This window comes from Haliotis rufescens, unplaced genomic scaffold (genome assembly GCF_023055435.1).
Source record: "Haliotis rufescens isolate VD_foot unplaced genomic scaffold, xgHalRufe1.0.p SCAF_7, whole genome shotgun sequence".
In the NCBI taxonomy this organism is placed as follows: domain Eukaryota; kingdom Metazoa; phylum Mollusca; class Gastropoda; order Lepetellida; family Haliotidae; genus Haliotis; species Haliotis rufescens.
In genome coordinates this window covers 15,616,510-15,636,623 of record NW_025964361.1, presented here as the reverse complement: position 1 = coordinate 15,636,623, position 20,114 = coordinate 15,616,510, and the positions used below count along the sequence as shown (strand labels likewise).

Genomic DNA, 20,114 nt, shown 5'->3' with positions numbered 1-20,114 from the left:
GGTCCAGCAAGTGGAGAATCGCCAATATTACAAGCTGTCGGGTACGCGGAATAGGGAATTGCCTAAAAGTCGGGCCGGGCCGGGCCGGGCCAAAGTGTTATTGGCTAATTACTTCATTATCGGCGATCATATCTACATATTATTGTTGATGCAACATACACACATGACACTACTGAACAATCACCAATCCAAAACGTGCAGCATAATTAAGTAATTCGGAGTAAATCACTTAAAAACTAGAAAGTGGAGCTATGTGTTAGCGTCGCTGATCTAGGTAACATGTAGCAATCGTTAAACGAAATAAGATTTGACACGTATCAAATACTTCTAGCTATCGTGATACGAATTTCCATCTGTCGACATAGCGTTTATATTATAGGAACGTACTATATCTAAGTAAATACCACTTTATAACGTCACTGTTCATTGTATTTAAAGCAGACACGATGGTTAAAGTAGACCTCTTCTCCCTATACTCTCAACAGTCACACAGTTCGCTCCGACTTGGCCCGGGCTGTCAAAATCAACTTTAAACAGACAGATGTATCTTCAAATGTGATTACCTCTATAGATTAGTGTTATATCTACATATACACCACTTTATAATGTCACAGATCGCAGTATTTATAGAAAACAAGGGGCTCAAAGTGAAGCCCTTTTCCCTCTACATTCTCAACATAGTCTCTATCAGAAGTGTTTGGCTTGTGTTGGGTCCGACTTGGCCCGGGCGGTCAAAATGCACTTTAAACACACAAATGTATCATCAAATGTCTTTAAATCTATAGACTAGCATTATATATACCTATATACCACTTTATAATGTCACAGTATATCGCATTCAAAGACAACTGGGCCGTTAAAGTCAAGCTCTTTTACTGTATTTTCTTGAGAGAATCCCTGTTAGAAGTGTTCGGTCCGACTTGGCCCGGGCGGTCAATATCAACTTTAAACACACAGATGTATCTTCAACTGTGATTACATCTATAGATTAGTACTATATCTACCTATACACCACTTTATAATGTCCAGGTATATCGCATTTAAAGAAATCTGCGCCGTTAAAGTGAAGCATTTTTACTGTATTTTCTTTAAAAAATCCAAGTCAGAAATGTTCGGTCCGACTTGGCCCGGGCTGTTAAAATCAACTTAAACCTCACAGATGTATCATCAAATGGATTCACATCTATAGATTAGTACTATATCTACCTAAATACCACTATATAATGTCACAGATGGCTGTACTTAAAGAAACAAGGTGCTCAAAGTGAAGTCCTTTTCCCCTCTACATTCTCAACATAGTCTCTATCAGAAGTGTTTGGCTTGTGTTGGGTCCGACTTGGCCCGGGCGGACAAAATCAACTTTTAACACACAGATGTATCATCAAATGTCTTTAAATCCATAGACTAGCATTATATCTACCTATATACCACTTTATAATGTCACAGTATATCGCATTCAAAGAAAACTGGGCCGTTAAAATCAAGCTCTTTTACTGTATTTTCTTGAGAGAATCCCTGTTAGAAGTGTTCGGTCCGACTTGGCCCGGGCGGTCAATATCAACTTTAAACACACAGATGTATCTTCAACTGTGATTACATCTATAGATTAGTATTATATCTACCTATACACCACTTTATAATGTCCAGGTGTAACGCATTTAAAGAAATCTACGCCGTTAAAGTGAAGCAAGTCGGACCGAACACTTCTGACATAGATTTTTTAAAGAAAATACAGTAAAAATGCTTCACTTTAACGGCGCAGATTTCTTTAAATTCGATACACCTGGACATCATAAAGTGGTGTATAGGTAGATATAATACTAATCTATAGATGTAAACACATTTGAAGATACATATGTGTGTTTAAAGTTGATTTTGACCGCCCGGGCCAAGTCGGACCCAACACAAGCCAAACACTTCTGATAGAGACTATGTTGAGAATGTAGAGAGGAAAAGAGCTTCTTTTTGAGCACCTTGTTTCCTATAAATACTGCAATCTGTGACATTATAAAGTGGTGTATAGGTAGATATAATACAAATCTATAGATGTGAATCCATTTAATGATACATCTGTGAGGTTTAAGTTGATTTTGACAGCCCGGGCCAAGTCGGACCGAACATTTCTGACATAGATTTTCTTAAGAAAATACAGTAACAATGCTTCACTTTGAGCACCTTGTATTCTTTAAATACGATATACTGTGACATTATAAAGTGATATATAGGTATATATAATGCTAGTCTATAGATTTAAAGACATTTGATGATACATCTGTGTGTTTAAAGTGCATTTTGACCGCCCGGGCCAAGTCGGACCCAACACAAGCCAAACACTTCTGATAGAGACTATGTTGAGAATGAAGAGTGAAAAAGGCTTCACTTTGAGCTCTGTGTTTTCTTTAACTACTGAAATATGAGACAATACACGGGTAAATAATTAGATATAATACTAGTCTTTAGATATAAATAATGTTAGGAACTTTAGAAGTGCTTGCAATTGGACAGTTATTAACACGTGTCGTGTCAGTCCTTTGACATTCGCGAATATCCACTTCCAGAAAAATCCTGTGTTGGTTTAACACTTATTAGTAAAGGTTAATTACCTTAACACGTTAATTAATGAAAGAAGAGTAGATAAAACACTGTCGTTTCCTGCCCAGGACATCACACCCCTACACGCTAAGGTCGGTGAGAAGCATTCTAATCAAAGAATACACACAGTCAAGACACTGACTTTTCTACGAGACTCACGGTATGTAGTCATAATCATCAGTTAATTACATTGTTGAAGGTGCATTTTTATTCAAACTCAGTTAAATGAGCAAATCTATACGTTTGTGGACATTTGAGATCTGCCTAGATATGTTTTATTATTCTGCAATCCATTTTTAGTATTACCCGTTGGACCGGCCCGGCCCGACTTTTCTTGGCCCGACTTTTGGCAATCCTGCGGAATAGGCAAGGTCGCATATTGTACACCGGATATAATTAGTCCGCACTCACAACCATGGGATATACGGGGGCTTATTCCAAGCTGAGGGACATTCCTCTTGAGTGATATACCTTTAAATGTTAGAGTAGCCTGTTATCATTTCCTAGCTTCATATTCACTTCTAGTTCTATTTTCAGGTTCTTACCTTGAAATGTTTTGGAAGTGGTTAAGTCAAACTGAGCAAATTTCATTCTGTGAATAGGTTCAAATTATCTCGTTCACGTGCACCTCTAAATTACATATGTGTGTATATTTGTCTATGTGTTTAAATATAGGAACAACAGACATCTTTGTTAATAATTCTTAGAATACTACCTCTATTACACCATTGCAATAAATGCTTTATTTTGGCTGCATTCACACAAAGTTAATCTTCAGAATTTTCAACAGAAGTCCTCTTAACTGTCAACTACACAGTTGTCAAGACAATAGAACCGCCAATCAGCATCCAGCTCTTAAGCTTGCCAAGACGGATGACTTCTTTCCTAAACGTCTATCATCTCGAGACAGAAGAACGGGGAGGAGGGTGGGAGTACTTCTGGTGTAAAAGAGGTTGTATTCGTAGAATCATTCACAATGTTGTCTATTGTTCCTATGATTCTTACGAATCCTCTACCTCTATGCCAGAGGGTTAGGCGGGATCTGTTTGCTTCCAGCATAGTTGACAATAAGATAACATTCTTGTGATTTCATCCCATAATAGTTGTTTCCTATCCTGAAGGTGAAAAACAAACTATGAAATCACCTCAATGGGACTTGAAAACGTCATGTGCGGAAACACAATTATGTGGTTTCTTCATTCTTCAACTACCTTTATATTTGTTATAATGCGTATAAATAACGTAATAGATTGCCTAAACCTATCTGTCTTATGGTCCTTTTTGGTTTGTGACGTCACTACCGGTTTTGCTTCAATATGACGTCATTTCCGTTTTGGATGTTGTGAGGTTAATTCTCGTTTTAAGTGTCATTTTCGGCTTTTATAACATCATTTTGAGCTATCTCTGGTCTATGACATCACTTCCTGTTCTGACAACACTTCAATATTGACGTCACTTCTGTTACTTACAGACTATGACGATACTTCCGATTCGGACATCATTGCCGGTCGGAATCTACCGGTCAATATTTCTGGTTAATCTACTTCTACGTAGCCTGTACTGAGTTGTTACAAAGAACATTCCTTTGAGGCAGATTTCGGACGTCGCACCCCCCTTTCCAAAGGAGGGAAAACTATTTGGTTATGATAGATTGCTCAGCCACTAAAGGACCATGGTAGCTGGATACAAGTTCTACGGAAACTGTATTCCAGGATGCGATACTTGATGCCAATGCTATTATCTCATGGGCAGAGCAGGATGATAGTCTTGGGCTAGTCTATAGCTTCAGCTATTGTTCATTGGCCACCCAGCTACTGTAGCTTTCAGGTAAAACTTTAAGGCACGGCTTAGACCGAGTAATTGATATGGGTGGTCCACTGATGGTGCTAATTAAGGAATCGTATAATGTCTATGGCCAAGTGGTCCAATAGGTGTGGATTGATTATTGGCGACAAAGTCCATGAATCTCCAATACTCTAGCCCCGTGGCCATTGCAATTAAAAAGTCTGTTTTCCTTGATATCTGGATCAAAGTGGATTTGGCGAGGGGTTCAAATGTATGTTAGTAGTGCTGAAAGAACCACTGAAAGACTCAGTCTCGGGAATATTCTTGGAGATCTGACCTCTTCCATAAGAAAGTCCTCATTAGTCTGATGATAGTTGGATGATCACTTATATTCATCAAGATGTAGTACAGAATGTATTATAAGGCTGATCCATATAATTCTATCGTACCGTGTCAGAGTTTTCTATCTTCACGTAGACAGAGTAAAAATCAGCTACCATGGGGACAGTCACAGTTCTGTCTCCCAGGTTATGTCGTCTTCACTACTGGATGCACTTATTCAATCAAATGTCATAAGGAGGGATGAAGATTGTCTCCATGACTTAGAAACAGCTGCAGAGACGGATCTAGAGAAACCTGAGTCTTGTATTTTCTCCCAGATTCCAATTGTTTAGATGAGGCATTGGTAGATTGCTGTAAAATGTGTTTGACTTGGGTTAGCGTATGAGATCTTGTTCCAGAGGAAGATGGATTAGTTCTGCCATCAGCAGTTGCAACAGTCTGGGAAACCATGCTCTGCTTGGCCACAAGTGCTCTCTCAGAAAGATGATGCAATCTGTCATCTGTCTTCCAGATCACTTTGTCTAGTAGAGTCCATGGAGGGAACGTGTAGTTGAACCAGCTGGTCTAAACCATTGATAGGGCATCTACATGAAGAGCCATTGGGTCTGGTACTGGGCTTACCTGGACTGGAAGATGGTTGTTTAGACAAGTCGCAAAGAGATCCAGATGTGAGGTATCCCATCGTGACATTTTTCATCTGAATACTCCTGGATGTAATGACCATTCTGTTGTCACACTCTTCCATTGTTGAGAAAGGCTGTCCGCTAGCATATTCAGTCTCCCAGAAATATGTCTTGCTTTCATCCAGCAATTGATGGCATCTGTCAAGACAAACAATTGTGAAGTCTGTCATGAGGGAGCTTGACTTGCTTCCTCATTTCTTCTGAATGTGAGCAACCACTGTGGTGATGTCTGTGGCTATGAGTGAGTGAGTGAGTGAGTTTGGTTTAATGCCGCTTTTAACAGTATTCCAGTTATATCACGGCGTGTCAGCTTAATGTGGGAGGAAAGCCCGAACTGATGCAGGTCTCAGACGTTTACCACTTCGGTGAAACCAATGAGCACGGGTATGGTGCTGACAAACCTAGAAACATAGTGCTGACAAACCTAGAAACATAATCGTGGGCGAACCCGGATTCGAACCCACAATCATAGGTTTCTGGCATGTCCAAGCGACGCAACACTGCACATCAAATTGCGGCGCCTTAGACGACTGGGCCACCCGTGCCCCCCTGTGGCTATGAGGGCTAAGGAGCGAAAAGTTGGGACCATAGAATATTGCCATATTTCTAGTCAGTTCACATAAAGGCTCTTTTTGGAAGTGTTCCAAAGACCTTGAACGTGTAGAAATGCTTGTTATGCTAGGTACCACATGGTGACCATGAACATCTGGTAACGGACGGTGGCTTGGCTCTTGCTAGGACCGTACGGCCAGTGGCCATGAGGATAAACTGTGATCGCATGGCTTGGTGCTCATCTGGTCCATGCGTGGATGATCGGACGGTTGCTCCTGCCGGGTCCGTGAGGGTACCATTTAGTGACGGTGGAGATTTGCTGTACTTAGACCCTTGGCGTCTAGTCCGTGAGGGAGGTTGATGGTTGGCTGAACAGCTGGCTTCCCATGTGATGGTCCTGGTTATTGCGCGGTCCATGATGACCGTGGTTCTCTGGGAGGTAAAGCTGACTTGACCTCTACCTTGCTGGTTGGTCGGTGAACCTGATCTGGGTATTGTCTCAGATGGAGTAGCAGTAGAGGGTGAAGAATAGCATCTGCCATCTTCTTGACTGCCCCCTTCCTCCCAGCATTCTTGATCGGAGTTAAATAGTTATCTTAGGTAGGGATGCGCATGAGTTAAGCAAGTTTCTACTGTGCAGGAGGCATCTCTGCAATCCCAGCAAGCTGGATGGGGATCCCCTGTAATCAAAAACATCCCACATGATAAACAGACTGGGGGAGAGATCGAGGACGGCATCTTGGACATGCATACCTCAACACCCACTAATACTTATGAGACTACTAGCTAATAAGAATATTTACCAAAACAACCATCTTAAGTGTTGAATAAGTTGAATAATAGATAAACAACTAATTATCTGAATTTTAACTATCTAGTGTGAAAACATAGGCCTAGCTGCTGGAGGTTAAACTCAGTTGAAAAAACTGCTGCTGACTTGAGGACACACAGGAAAGAATTGAAGTTTTCCCGCCTTGGCAAGCTTAAGAGCTTGATGCTGATTGGCAGTTTTATTTTCTTGACAACTTGTTGTGTGTGTTGTGTTGAAGGTCAACTTGCATACAATTTGTTACACAACTTGCATTTCAGGTGAAACTATCTAGACAAGAATATAACTCATAACAAATTTTAATCACACTTAGTCCAAGACACTTCAATAGTAAACATAACACACAAATGAGCATATTTATTCTTAAGGCTAGTTTCCTGTGATAGCTCAGTGATAGCAACAACACAAAGTAAGATCATCTGACACTTATGACTTGAATAGCATATGAGCTAATGACAGATTCAGCCAATGATTGCATGATGTTCACAAATGACTTCCACAGGTGGGAGCACATCCTTGTCAGACAGTGATTCTTTCTTATTCCACTTGGAAAGAGTTGACTCTCCTTCTGAAAGTGTCCAAAATATATATATGTGATCACAGATGAGACAGCACCACTCTTCTGGTTAAGGTAATCTCTGTGAATGTCTTGTGTGGCATTGATCGGTATATGGCAAACATTTATGGCTCCATTTATGTCACAACTTTTCCCCCCCCATATCATTTCTTGACCTCTTTGCGTTCTTCATCTTGGGGAAATGTGACATACATGTGCATCAAAAGATCATCAATTGCTTGGCAGACTTTATGGACACATTTTCACACAGTTGATTTGCCAACACCAAAATTTGCTCTTCAGCCTGCACAGTTTGTAAGGGAATGCTCTTTGCATTTGCCGCTGATAGGAAAACCTATGTTGAAAAGTCACTGACTGATGAATATGTGCCTTACAATATTTTCATACTTCATTATCAAAGTTAATTTTCATGTGAATGTGTAGTAAATTTACATATACACACATGTATATTTACACTTGTGCAAAACTGGAACACGAGTAAATGTGCATGTGAATGGGATATAAAACAAGAAAGAAGTGAGCAAAGCCCACATACCCCCGTTATCCCCGCTGGTCAACAACAAATAGTAAATAGTTTGTTAATTAATGAAATATACCTGTTGAGGAACTGCCCTTTCCTCATGTAACCCCATGAGCTATACAAAACCAGTCATCAAAATTTCTAAATTCCATCATGTTTCCATGAAAACAGCAAAAGAGGAAACTTTCAGAATCTTATAAAAGATAAAAAACAATCATAGTGGTTAATGTAGCAAGTTTGCTGAAGCTAGGATACATAATATTGTAAACATGGATCGTACAAAAACTCTACCCAAAATTTATGTTTCACCTTGATTCCATGGAAACGACAAAAAAAAAATAATTCAGAATCTTCAAACTAGCAAAAGGCACAAGTACTCATTGTGGTAAATGTGTGTAGCAAGCTTGAAGAAGCTAGGATATATAGTTAAAAAGATATGGGCCGTACAAAACACCCACCCTAAAAGTTTCTAATGTTTCCATGGAAACGGCAAAAATTAAAAAGTTCAGAATCTTCAAACTAGCAAAAGGCACAAGTACTCATTGTGGTAAATGTGTGTAGAAAGTTTGGTTAAGCTAGGGTGCATGGTTAAAAAGTTATAGGCCGTACAAGAGTTCGGACGGAAGGACGGACAGACGGAATGCAATATTCAATATTTTCATGAATTTCAGGGTTCATACTTTTCCATGGCTCCTATTTCATTTTCAGTATACTGTACTTTTGTATGGATGTCAAGAATAATTCTCCAGATTCAGTGTAACATATACAAGTCTCATGACATGAATTATTGCAGCATGAAAAATATCTTTAAAAGAGTGATTTTTGAATGGTTGCAGTTGTACTTAAGCCGTTTACCTAATAGGTTGCCAAATATTTCTGAAGGGTCTATTCCTCCTGAACCGTCAATGTTGCCTTAACTGTGACGTAGATACAAGAAGAGGAAACAAATGAGGGAATTCTTATATGTTGGGAAATATGACAAGAGATCAAACACTCATTAGAGTATACATCTTAAGGTCATGTAAACAAGAACTGAAGTGAGCCAAGCACTGAAAGTTTTAACACTTGATGAAAGTCTATCATATTAAAAAGCTAGATACGATAATATAACACTTGAAGACAGCACAACTTGTTTTGCATCTTCACTTAAGTGGTGATAAAGGTGAGATTCTGTACTTATGGTAGTCTATTGTCAATATACAAGAACATAAGTTCAGAAGACCTGAAGAAGCAATGAAATTTGTCTGGCCTAAATATCCCAAAATATATTCATGATGCCTATCCTTTTTGTTCAGTATAAGTGCAAAGAAAACCAACAAAGCATCATCCCTTATCAGCAAAAAGTTTATTAAAGAACAAGGTTAAAACAACTGATGCCTACATTATTAAGACATCTCATTATACAATCTGCACAGATCTAAACAAGAAACTGGGAGTTTTGCATTTTATTTTCCAATCCTAAAACAATCCCTGAAAACAAAACGATCAAGCCATGTAAAGAATGGCTGTAAGCCAATACACATTGCTTACTATAGTCTGGACAGAAAATTTGTACAATGAAAACACATGAAACGTTTTGGAGTAATGATTACCTGAACAAAGAAAATATTCTAAAATTAGTTAGAGGTTAAAAGAAAAAACTCAACAACTGAGAAAACAATAAAGGATATGCTTACTGAACACAAATGATCATGTCATGTTAAAAACAGTGATTGGAGTAATGATTGTAACAAAGTTTCCATTTGAAAAAAGGTATTGTTTGATATACATGAGACATATGATTGTATATTGTTAATATTGCAGGTATTACTTCATGGTATGACTTTCAACAGCTATATTCATGATTATAATCAGTAAGGGTCCTTCACAGGAATCTGTATACAAACTGATAACAACGATGTGTAATGAATTTTGTTACAGATTTCATTACAGATTCCTCTGCATGACCATGCCACTGGACAGGTGCTTGTTTATATGGGATACATAGTTTGTATTATTAGTGAAGTGTGTCATCTAGCTAGAACATAGCATGGTTGTCCTTACTAACCAGAGCAAATGAAGTGTGACTTGTGGTTGTGAATGATGCGACAGAGACTTAACATCTTTCGTTGCAAGGGAAGAATAGGATTCTGTCCCTGGAGGATTCAGCAGGAGTGAGTGAGTGGGTTGTGTTTTAGGCACTGTCCGTATTCAGCAGGTACATTCACATATTGTCCAACTCTTATACAGGTAGAAGCTTGTTTTCCACATGCTGGTTTTAAAGACTGAGCACCAAAACAAAACAAAACAAAATGTGAAACTCCCTCTGTCTCAAGTTAATTACCGGTAGGTCATATTCTAAGAGAATCTGACTCTTCTGTCTTTTTGAAAACAATTTCAACACAACTGCACTTTACTGAAACCTTTTGAATATGATTGGACATAAGCATTTTACAGAAGATATTATGTGTCTGTTTCATTATCTGCATGCATATGTTATTGCATCTAGTTAGTATGGCAGAGTAATGCCACAGGATGCAGCAATGAATTGCATGCTGACCCTGTAGTCTGGTTTTTCCCTTCTAAATAGTGTAATCCAGTGTACTGACCCTTCGGATCAGCTTGATTGAAATTTCATTGTTACCCTGATTCCACTAGAAATGTTAACAGGCCAACTCACAAACAGCTCATGCAAAACTAAAAGAAAGGGGAAATAAATAAACAAAATCAATCTTAGGAGAAAGGGATTGAAACATTTTACAACTTGTTTGTTTCTGATACTTAACCCTGAAACAATCTACTGGAAGTGGTTATTGTGGATTACATCTGTGTCTGCTAGAAGTGGTTATTGTGGGTAACATCTGTGTCTGCTTGAAGTGGTTATTGTGGATTACATCTGTGTCTGCTAGAAGTGGTTATTGTGGGGTACATCTGCATCTGTTAGAAGTGGTTATTGTGGATTACATCTGTGTCTGCTAGAAGTGGTAATGGTGGGGTACATCTGTGTCTGCTAGAAGTGGTTATTGTGGATTACATCTGTGTGTGCTTGAAGTGGTTATTGTGGGGTACATCTGTGTCTGCTAGAAGTGGTTATTGTGGATTACATCTGTGTGTGCTAGAAGTGGTTATTGTGGGGTACATCTGTGTCTGCTTGAAGTGGTTATTGTGGATTACATCTGTGTCTGCTAGAAGTGGTTATTGTGGATTACATCTGTGTCTGCTAGAAGTGGTTATTGTGGATTACATCTGTGTGCGCTAGAAGTGGTTATTGTTGGGTACATCTGTGTGTGCTTGAAGTGGTTATTGTGGGGTACATCTGTGTCTGCTAGGAGTGGTTATTGTGGGGTACATCTGTGTGTGCTTGAAGTGGTTATTGTGATGTACATCTGTGTCTGCTTGAAGTGGGTATTGTGGATTACATCTGTGTGTGCTTGAAGTGGTTATTGTGAGGTACATCTGTGTCTGCTTGAAGTGGTTATTGTGGATTACATCTGTGTGTGCTAGAAGTTGTAATTGTTAGGTATATATGTGTGTGCTTGAAGTGGTTATTGTGGATTACATCTGTGTGTGCTTGAAGTGGTTATTGTGGGGTACATCTGTGTCTGCTTGAAGTGGTTATTGTGGATTACATCTGTGTCTGCTTGAAGTGGTTATTGTGGGGTACATCTGTGTGTGCTTGAAGTGGTTATTGTGAGGTACATCTGTGTCTGCTTGAAGTGGTTATTGTGGATTACATCTGTGTGTGCTTGAAGTGGTTATTGTGAGGTACATCTGTGTCTGCTTGAAGTGGTTATTGTGGATTACATCTGTGTGTGCTAGAAGTGGTTATTGTTAGGTACATATGTGTGTGCTTGAAGTGGTTATTGTGGATTACATCTGTGTGTGCGTGAAGTGGGTATTGTGGATTACATCTGTGTCTGCTTGAAGTGGTTATTGTGGGGTACATCTGTGTCTGCTTGAAGTGGTTTGGGTTTACTGCTGCATCCATATGCATGAGGCATAAGGTACAGATATTTTAGCCATCATAATTATGCACCACACAGCTGATTAATATCATGAATATTTTGTACATGTAAGAATTACATCTGATAACATTTGAACACATAACACAAATGGTACTGACTTGATGGAAGCGGTGAATGTGCTAATGATATACAAATATTGTAAATATGTACATGATGTAGTTCTAACAAATTAACATAATATCAGTGTCTATCACAAATCAAATCAGTACCAGTCCTTTGTGTTTGACTTCAGACTGTTGAAAGAGAACATGGTTGGTTATGTCTTAGTGATCGTGGTTGTAAAGATCTACCCAATATTCCTGTCCTGAAAATTTAATTGAATGTCCAAATATCATCCAAACAAATGGACTTGTGGGTCAAACATAGCTGTATCACAGATAATAAAAGGTAACAAATATACAAAAAGGAAATTATGACAATGTGAACAGACAGCAGTGTATAAATCTAAAACATCAAAATGATCCCAAAGCACTGAGACAACAGCATTGTAAATCTTGTTGACACATCATTGTGCCAATCACTCAATACAATGATGGAGGAGATTCTTGTCACTAAACCCGTTTTGTTAAGCATAACATGGATATCTATATTTATGTTTGAATCAAGTTATTTGTATGACCGCAAACCAACAAAAGGATTTTTCAAATTTTGAAATATTGAAGTTGTTTTATATTTATTTCATATTCTGTATGAGTGGCTACAGCATGACCAGTATTTTTAAGTCTGGTTATTTATGAAAAGATCATTTACATTCTTTTAGACAAACATGTAATAACAATGTTGGAAGTGAGAAGAACTGACAAATAATGGTGTGCTTATAGAAATAGTAAATGAAGTCATAATAGCAACTGCTAAACCTTAGACACAGTGAAAAATTAATTATCTAGGCCTTAACAATGAGGGATAGTCTAAAATGGAGCAATCATGTATAGAATCTAGAATAGCTATCTAACACAGAATCACAATTCACTGTCAATTTCATCAAGCAAGTAATTGATATGTAAAATATATATTGGTGAAACCACTTGGTTTCATAACTGACTAAAACATACTAATCAGATGCTGATGATGAACATTGACACCTACGAGTATTCTGACTTGTTATACAAGAATATCTTTGATTTGTCTAAAATATCAATATCTCATTGGCAAAGACAGGCAAACACACATTCTGCAGTTGCTTGCATGGTTAAAAGTTTACCCTAACAATGCATCCTGGTCTAAATATCTACATTTGTACAACAATCTTCGTAAATAGCAGAACAAGTTCATGACATGTACCTTGTTCATGTTGCATCGCAAACTACATGAAAGTTTTGTATATCAACAAGCCAAATAAAAAACACCTCAGATCAGTGTCTTTCACCAATATCCTTGAAAATAGATTACTAGTTCACAAGAAATATCACGAACCATTAACGATCTGACACTTTCACTATTTGAATGTTGATGTCTTACACGATACTGATATGGGTAGCTTGCTTGACGTGAGCATGAGTGACACTGCCAGCTTAAACACACTGTATCAGCATAGGCATATATGCATCTCTACAATACTGACTAACCAAATGGTTTGTGATGTAACATTCAGCTGAAATGCAGTGAGAAAAAGATACTTGATGTCAAAAACAAACACAACTCTAAACAATGCTAAGAAACTTTAAATTGTAAGAAATAACACCATCAATAACAAAATAGTCTTGTTGAAGCAAACAACTCCAACTTATATCATGAAGTCTTTACCAACAGACATGTTGCCTGTTTTCACTTTCACAGACTTCCATCATTCTATGTTGAGGACAAGAGAACAACTGCTGTTATAAGGGAGATAACTCTAAGCACCAAGATAATGCCTGGATTTAGCACAGGCCATCAATATCGTAACAGTCAAGGTATCACAGTGACACATCAGCTGGAATATGTATCTTAAATATCCTTGAAGTCAAACATGAGTCAATTAGGTTTTTTTTATCTGTTGCAATCAGATACAATTGATTACAAATGTTTTCATTGTTGCAGACAGAGTCTTTGTATACAGGTTTTTAGTGGGAATGTCCTCAAAATGATATTCATGAAAGCTTTAGAAAATATTTCAAAGTGCTTGTACAGTGAGAATAAATGACAAAACATTTCAAGGGCAATCTGACAATGTCGCGGCGAAGTAGAACATGTTACATGATATCCAAGGAATATCACCTGAAAGCTGCTTCATGCTATGTCTTCACGAACTTAATGAATACATCATCACTCTACTGAAAAGAGTTCATCCCTTTCATTTATAGAGGCTTTCTATTTCACAAGTTAGTGAACTATTGAAGCACCAGAAAAAAAAGGTTCCTACCACATATAACACTGCATGGATCTCCCAGTCAGGTGGACATTGTACAACCAACACAGTGTGTCTGGCAGTGTGGCTAGTGACAGTCTTTTACGGAGATCACATCTCTTGCCCTGATGAGAACAGTCTGGGATAACATGCAAGAAAGTTCCTGCACAGCAAGGCACAGTTGCGAAAGAAAAAATGCGCTAGAAGTTAATAGTAGGACTTGTGTCTCTATGATGCTTATTATTATATTTGTTGTTTTTTAACCTGGTTCAACACCCCCAAAATAATTGAAGCCCTGTCAATGAAACATCAAATTGTTGTCTGCATACATTTTTCAGATTATTGTAAAAATAGTAAATTTTCAATAATTGCAAATTAAGATGTACCATCAATCAAAGTATCTTAGAGACACATCAGGACCCTCCTTCCTCTTCTCTGACAATAGCCACACCCAAACAGGCAGGATATGAATAGCACTAATTAATATCAGCTGGAAGCATATATCTTCACAGTATCACCCATGGATTGTTAGCATCAGATGCCTGATCACACATACACACAGCACTTCCATCCTTCCACATCGTCTGCACACCTACACAGACTGCCCAATTACTGCTGTAGGACAACATTCATGAAGAGGAAAGAGGTCTTTCTTCATAACATAATGTTGAAAAATGAACTGGATATGAATGAGGCTTGAGATCTATCTGCCATTATGCTGCTCTTGTGCCTCTTCATCATCATCCTCCAGAGTGAGGATCTGCTCCATGCTCAAACCCTGGGTGCTGGTTCCCCGGCGCATCTTCAGGAGCTGGCCAATACGAACCCATTTCAGTTTATTCTTCTCCACAGCATCATTAACTTCCTTACACTCGGGGAAAAGTTTCTCCAGGATCCTGTAAACATTGAATAAGCAAATGTTTTTTTCTAAATTACCTTCAGGGGCGTATAATGAGATTAGAAATGCAGGGTTTGCCAGGGTTAGAAATTGGCACATGTCCTGTAGTCCTTGCCAAACTGCCCAATACTCAAGGTATTATAAGGACTAGTAGAAATATGCCATTTTTAAGTGTTTTGCTATTTGTTATCATTATAAGGACTAGTGAACTAAAAATGTTAGTTTCTACCGCTGGTTTGACCTTTATGCTTGCCATTAATCCGAGGTGAGACAAATTTAACATGGGCTAATGAAACAGAAAATATACTTTTCCTTTGGACTACTACAATTACTCCTGTCAGTCAAATATAAACTGTGGCTGAAAATAATATCTTAAGAGTTTCACACTGAAAATCGCGACGAAACGTCATCTTTTTTATTAACACTAAAATATTCCTTGGATTTTAGAAAGCAATATAAACTTTAAACACCACGATCTCTGCAAATTTGGTAAAATCCTGCATTTTTTAGGCACTTTGAAAACAATAGGCCTGTTTTGTTGGATTTGATAATCGACACAAAGCATTACATAGATGTAAATACGAAATAACAAAACAACTGGAAAAGTACTAGTCTGGATTTGCTAGTTTTATCTCAGTGTTCAATACAAAATGTACTTTACAGGAGGTAATTAGTAGGCACTTTCATCATTCAAAAATAAAACTAAATCCAAATTGACATGGCAGAAACAGGCTATAGGCATTATCCAAATTAGACAGGAAAAAAGTTATCAAAACAACAATAAAAATAACAGCTATGTTTATGTACATAATAATAATGACATGTAAGTTGTTGTTTGAGAACGGAATATGTTACTTTTACATTCTGATATTTTGACGATGATTTACTATCCCACAATGCCACTCACAAATCACTAACCACTGACAAATCACATGCACGTGGGTTTCAAGCACCTGTTTTCACCTGTCGTCAAGGTGTCATAGGTCATGGACATTCACCTTGATCTACTAACGCCTGGTTATGCTCAGTTTCACAATAGTCTGTTTTGTTCATATTTTTACACACTTTGTATTTGTGCGAAGGCCCAATTAGTACTAATTGAGTTGTTTGAATATTTATATATTTTGTATATTAACTGCATTTATTTAAAATCTGAGATCGATCATTCTCATTAATATTTCTATCACACGCATCTGTCTCTCCAGATACATTTCTATCCCAAAAAGTCTGGTATTTTCCATTTTGAAGCCATGATTTCACTTGATTTTGACAGATACATAACTCATAAACTGTTGTCTGCATGAAATCTCAAATGGAAAGACAACAGTTCCGGTCATGCACAGATCAAAGTTTCTTAAATACATCGCAGGGATTTCCTGGAATTCATTCACTTTTGTTCCTATAGCAAACATAACAGTCGTGAGTATCATAGACTTTGCTTACTTCAAGCTAGATTTTGCAATTTCTTTGCTTATGACAGACTACTTTGTGATATATTTACAATTATAATTCCAATTACTAGAAACAACGTGCACTGTAAAATCACGGGTTTAATTATTTTTCTGCGCGATCTTTCACACACAGCTTGTTTTAAAATGTTTATTATGAAATTAGTGTGAATCCCAATCACACACACTGGCAAACTCTCTGCATATTTATTATGTCATGGAATTCCCACTTTTAGCCAATCAGTAAATTACTTGTCAAAGACCAAAGCCCTCATTTAGACAGTCAATCATCAGTTGATGTTTGTGTTTTGGAATACAATGTTATTTACCATGTTTCTTAAAACTTGTTACACTGAAGTTAATTCAACTTATAATTCTCTAGTCTTGTGTCTCTAAGTATTTGTACAGTTTACAGCTCATACTTTCACGCCTTCGATAAAGAAATACCCTGGACACTTTTAGCTGAAGACCACACTGTTCCAAACATCGTTGTTGTAAATCATATAATATATACATTTCAGATTATCTATAATGAGTTTAATGCTGACACATCAAGTAACTAACACTAACAAATGTAACAGTTCTTTTGATCAAGTGAGTGAGTGAGTGAGTGAGTTTGGTTTAACGCCGCTTTTAACAGTATTCCAGTTATATCACGACATGTCAGCTTAATGTGGGAGGAAGTGATGCAGGTCTCAGACGTTTACCACTTCGGTGAAACCCACAAGCACGGGTATGGTGCTGACAAACCTAGAAACATAATCGGGGCGAACTGGGATTCGAACCCACAATCATAGGTTTCTGGCGTGCCAAAGGGACGCAACTCTGCACAGCGAATCGCGGCGCCTTAGACGACTGGGCCACCCGTGCCCCCCTATTGATCAAGTGCAAATTTCTATATCTATCATGCAACTGAGACACGCTCAGCTTCACATGCACATAAACTGTCAACCATCATTTCCTGACAAGATACCATTATTGATTCTTTTTACTACAATCTTATGACAAGACAAAAAGTGAGCAAGGCTCTTTCATACCCTGACTTCGGCTCCAACATATTTCTAAGTTCAATAAATGAATTTTTTCTTCTTAAAAAATTCAGAAAATACACATATCAAAATCAAACTTTGCCCCTCTTCTATTAGTATTAGGTTTCACAATTATTTCAGTGAACAGATTCTAAGTTAAACCATTAAAAATAGCTGTATTTTGTTTCAGAAAATCCAAATATTGAAAACAAACTTCGAAATGCACCTCTACTATTGGTGTAGAAACTGTAATACCATTAGAAAAAAATCCACGAAGTAGTTTTCAAGTCCAAAAAGTAAATAATGAAGAAAAGCTATATTTTTTTCAGAAAATCCAGATATTTCTCACTTCGCACTGCACCTCTCCTATAGGTATAAAAAGTGTTCACCAGCTCAGCTCCATAGCATGTCTCACCTGTATACTGGCAATGCAATGCCATCAAGGAAGTTGATCTGCAGGTCTGGGATACAGGCCTTTTCTCTGTCCATCATTTCTATTGGGTCTTTCCCAACTGCCTTCTCTAAATCCCCTTGGGAGAAGAACTCCTGGTACACTTGGGCCTGGAAATACGGACATTCATCTTTACAGATGCCTAAATCTCATGACCTCTATCGCTGACCTAAACATGATATGGTCCTGAGGCCATGAAGAAGTAAGGGAAGATACCATTGTTGTTAATAATCTCTACATAGCTTTTCCAAAAGAAAACCAATAGCAGGAGTGCTCAAAGTCTGATAAAACCCTGACTAAACCTGTGAAAACAAGATGCAAAGAAATGGCTATGGAACAGTATCCTTGGGTCTTTGGAGAATCAATCTGCAGACGTATATGTTAGTCATCATTTCACACTAAAAAATTCCTTTCTTAAAATCCTGCTAATTTTTTTTATGAAAGATTTTATCTTCCACATTAACAACATGTGGGTGTGAACTGCACATTTTGGCAAAGCATGTCCGAATGGTTGATGGATGCCATTATGCCATTATGCTTCCCACTTATTGATTAGCTGGCATTGCACACCAAAGTCAAGCCAGAAGGAAACTTTATGTGTTTGTGCCACACATTCATATGACTCACAGCTATGTGTTTGGTGTTGTTCCAGTCCTTTGTCTGATCAGAGAGGTCACATGAGGTCATCAGCAGGCACAGGAGCATGTTCCTCTGATTTGGTTTGGTACTATCATAGCCTTCTGTAGCACAAATAGAAAATGGGAGAAATATAAGGGAGGCATATCTTATACCATAGATCAGATACCATATAACAACAAATGGGAATAAGGTCTCTGTTTAGATCAATCCCCTACAGAAAACCAATTTACTTACTTCCTGGAATTTGATACAAATAAAGGGGAATGTTTCAATGTATGTATACTCACTCTCAGCCATTATTCCCAGATCACCAAGTATTCTGAGATGATGTGCAAGATCTGTAGCCAAGATGATGTCTCGCATCAAGTCCAGCACATGTTGGTAGTCCTGCAAGGAACAGTTTCCACTATACTTTATGTACATCCCAGAAACCCTGCCATGGTGCACTCACATGTTTATATGTGTGCACCAGTCTCTGACCCAAATTTGAGTCCACCCAGTTCTGTATTGTTTTCAAATTATTACTTTATTCAAAATATCATCCTCAATACTCTTGTGTACCATCTCCAATATGCTAATTCCCATTCATTACCATAGCCCTGTTTTGAATCTCTTTCAAATGGCATGATTCTAATTTCTGCAATCAAATTACTTTCATTTGCGGTAGACATTCTGTGGGAAGTCAGTGATAAGAGAGATTGTGAAATCCCCATGTGTCAGTGGGGACTCAAGAGCAGTGAGACAAGAGATCTCAGGCAAATCAAGGATTGAATTCAATACTGACAAGTGACACATGGGTCAGTATATCACCATCACAAGGGTCAGCATGTAAAATTAGCCATTTGCCATGATAAATTCTGAAATCTGAAATCCTACAACCTACCTTCTACTACCGTATTTGACATAATAAGCGCCCTGCTCTAATAAGCGCCCCCGGCGATATTTGCTAATATATTGGCTAGTTAACAATACTAATTAGCACTCCTTCCAATTGATCAATGTACACAACACTTATTTATTCACGTATAATACGCACTCGTGTGTTATATGCGCCCTTAATTATGGGCAATTAAAAAGCATAAACCACAAAATTTATCTTTCAACGATGTTTTTTTCACCAAAATAATATTCTAATAAGAGCCCCCTATTTCTAATTTTGAGAGCACCCTGGACGTTTAATATGTCGAATACGGTAATCTTTCTAATATATATGCCCCCAAATAGTCATGATTTCAAATGGTACATGTAGGAAAACAGCTAAAGGAGTCCCGGTATACATGCTCCTTAACACTATTCACATGGCAAGTGATCACTTGTTAAAAAAGCTATAAGCAACTCACAATGTTCCATCAGTAATCAATTACAAGGGAGATTGTGTATTTTTCGACAAGTGCCTTTTTCACCCTGTAGTGAATGCTTGATACTATTCACCTGGAAGTA

General features: G+C 37.9%; 1 protein-coding gene across 5 annotated transcripts in view; it reads right to left on the bottom strand.

Moving 5' to 3' along the window:
* Positions 1–9,208: 9,208 nt before the first annotated feature.
* Positions 9,209–20,114, bottom strand: part of LOC124115009 (cGMP-dependent 3',5'-cyclic phosphodiesterase-like) — a 73,813-nt gene continuing 62,907 nt past the window's right edge. For all 5 annotated transcript variants that reach the window (XM_046475784.2, XM_046475783.2, XM_046475785.2 and 2 more), the window contains exons 28-31: positions 18,962–19,061; positions 18,663–18,775; positions 18,000–18,145; positions 9,209–15,106 (exon numbers count right to left, since the gene is read on the bottom strand). In XM_046475784.2, the coding sequence (XP_046331740.1) occupies positions 14,914–15,106; positions 18,000–18,145; positions 18,663–18,775; positions 18,962–19,061 (552 nt within the window). In that variant the 3' untranslated portion in view covers positions 9,209–14,913. The remainder of the gene's footprint in view (positions 15,107–17,999; positions 18,146–18,662; positions 18,776–18,961; positions 19,062–20,114) is intronic.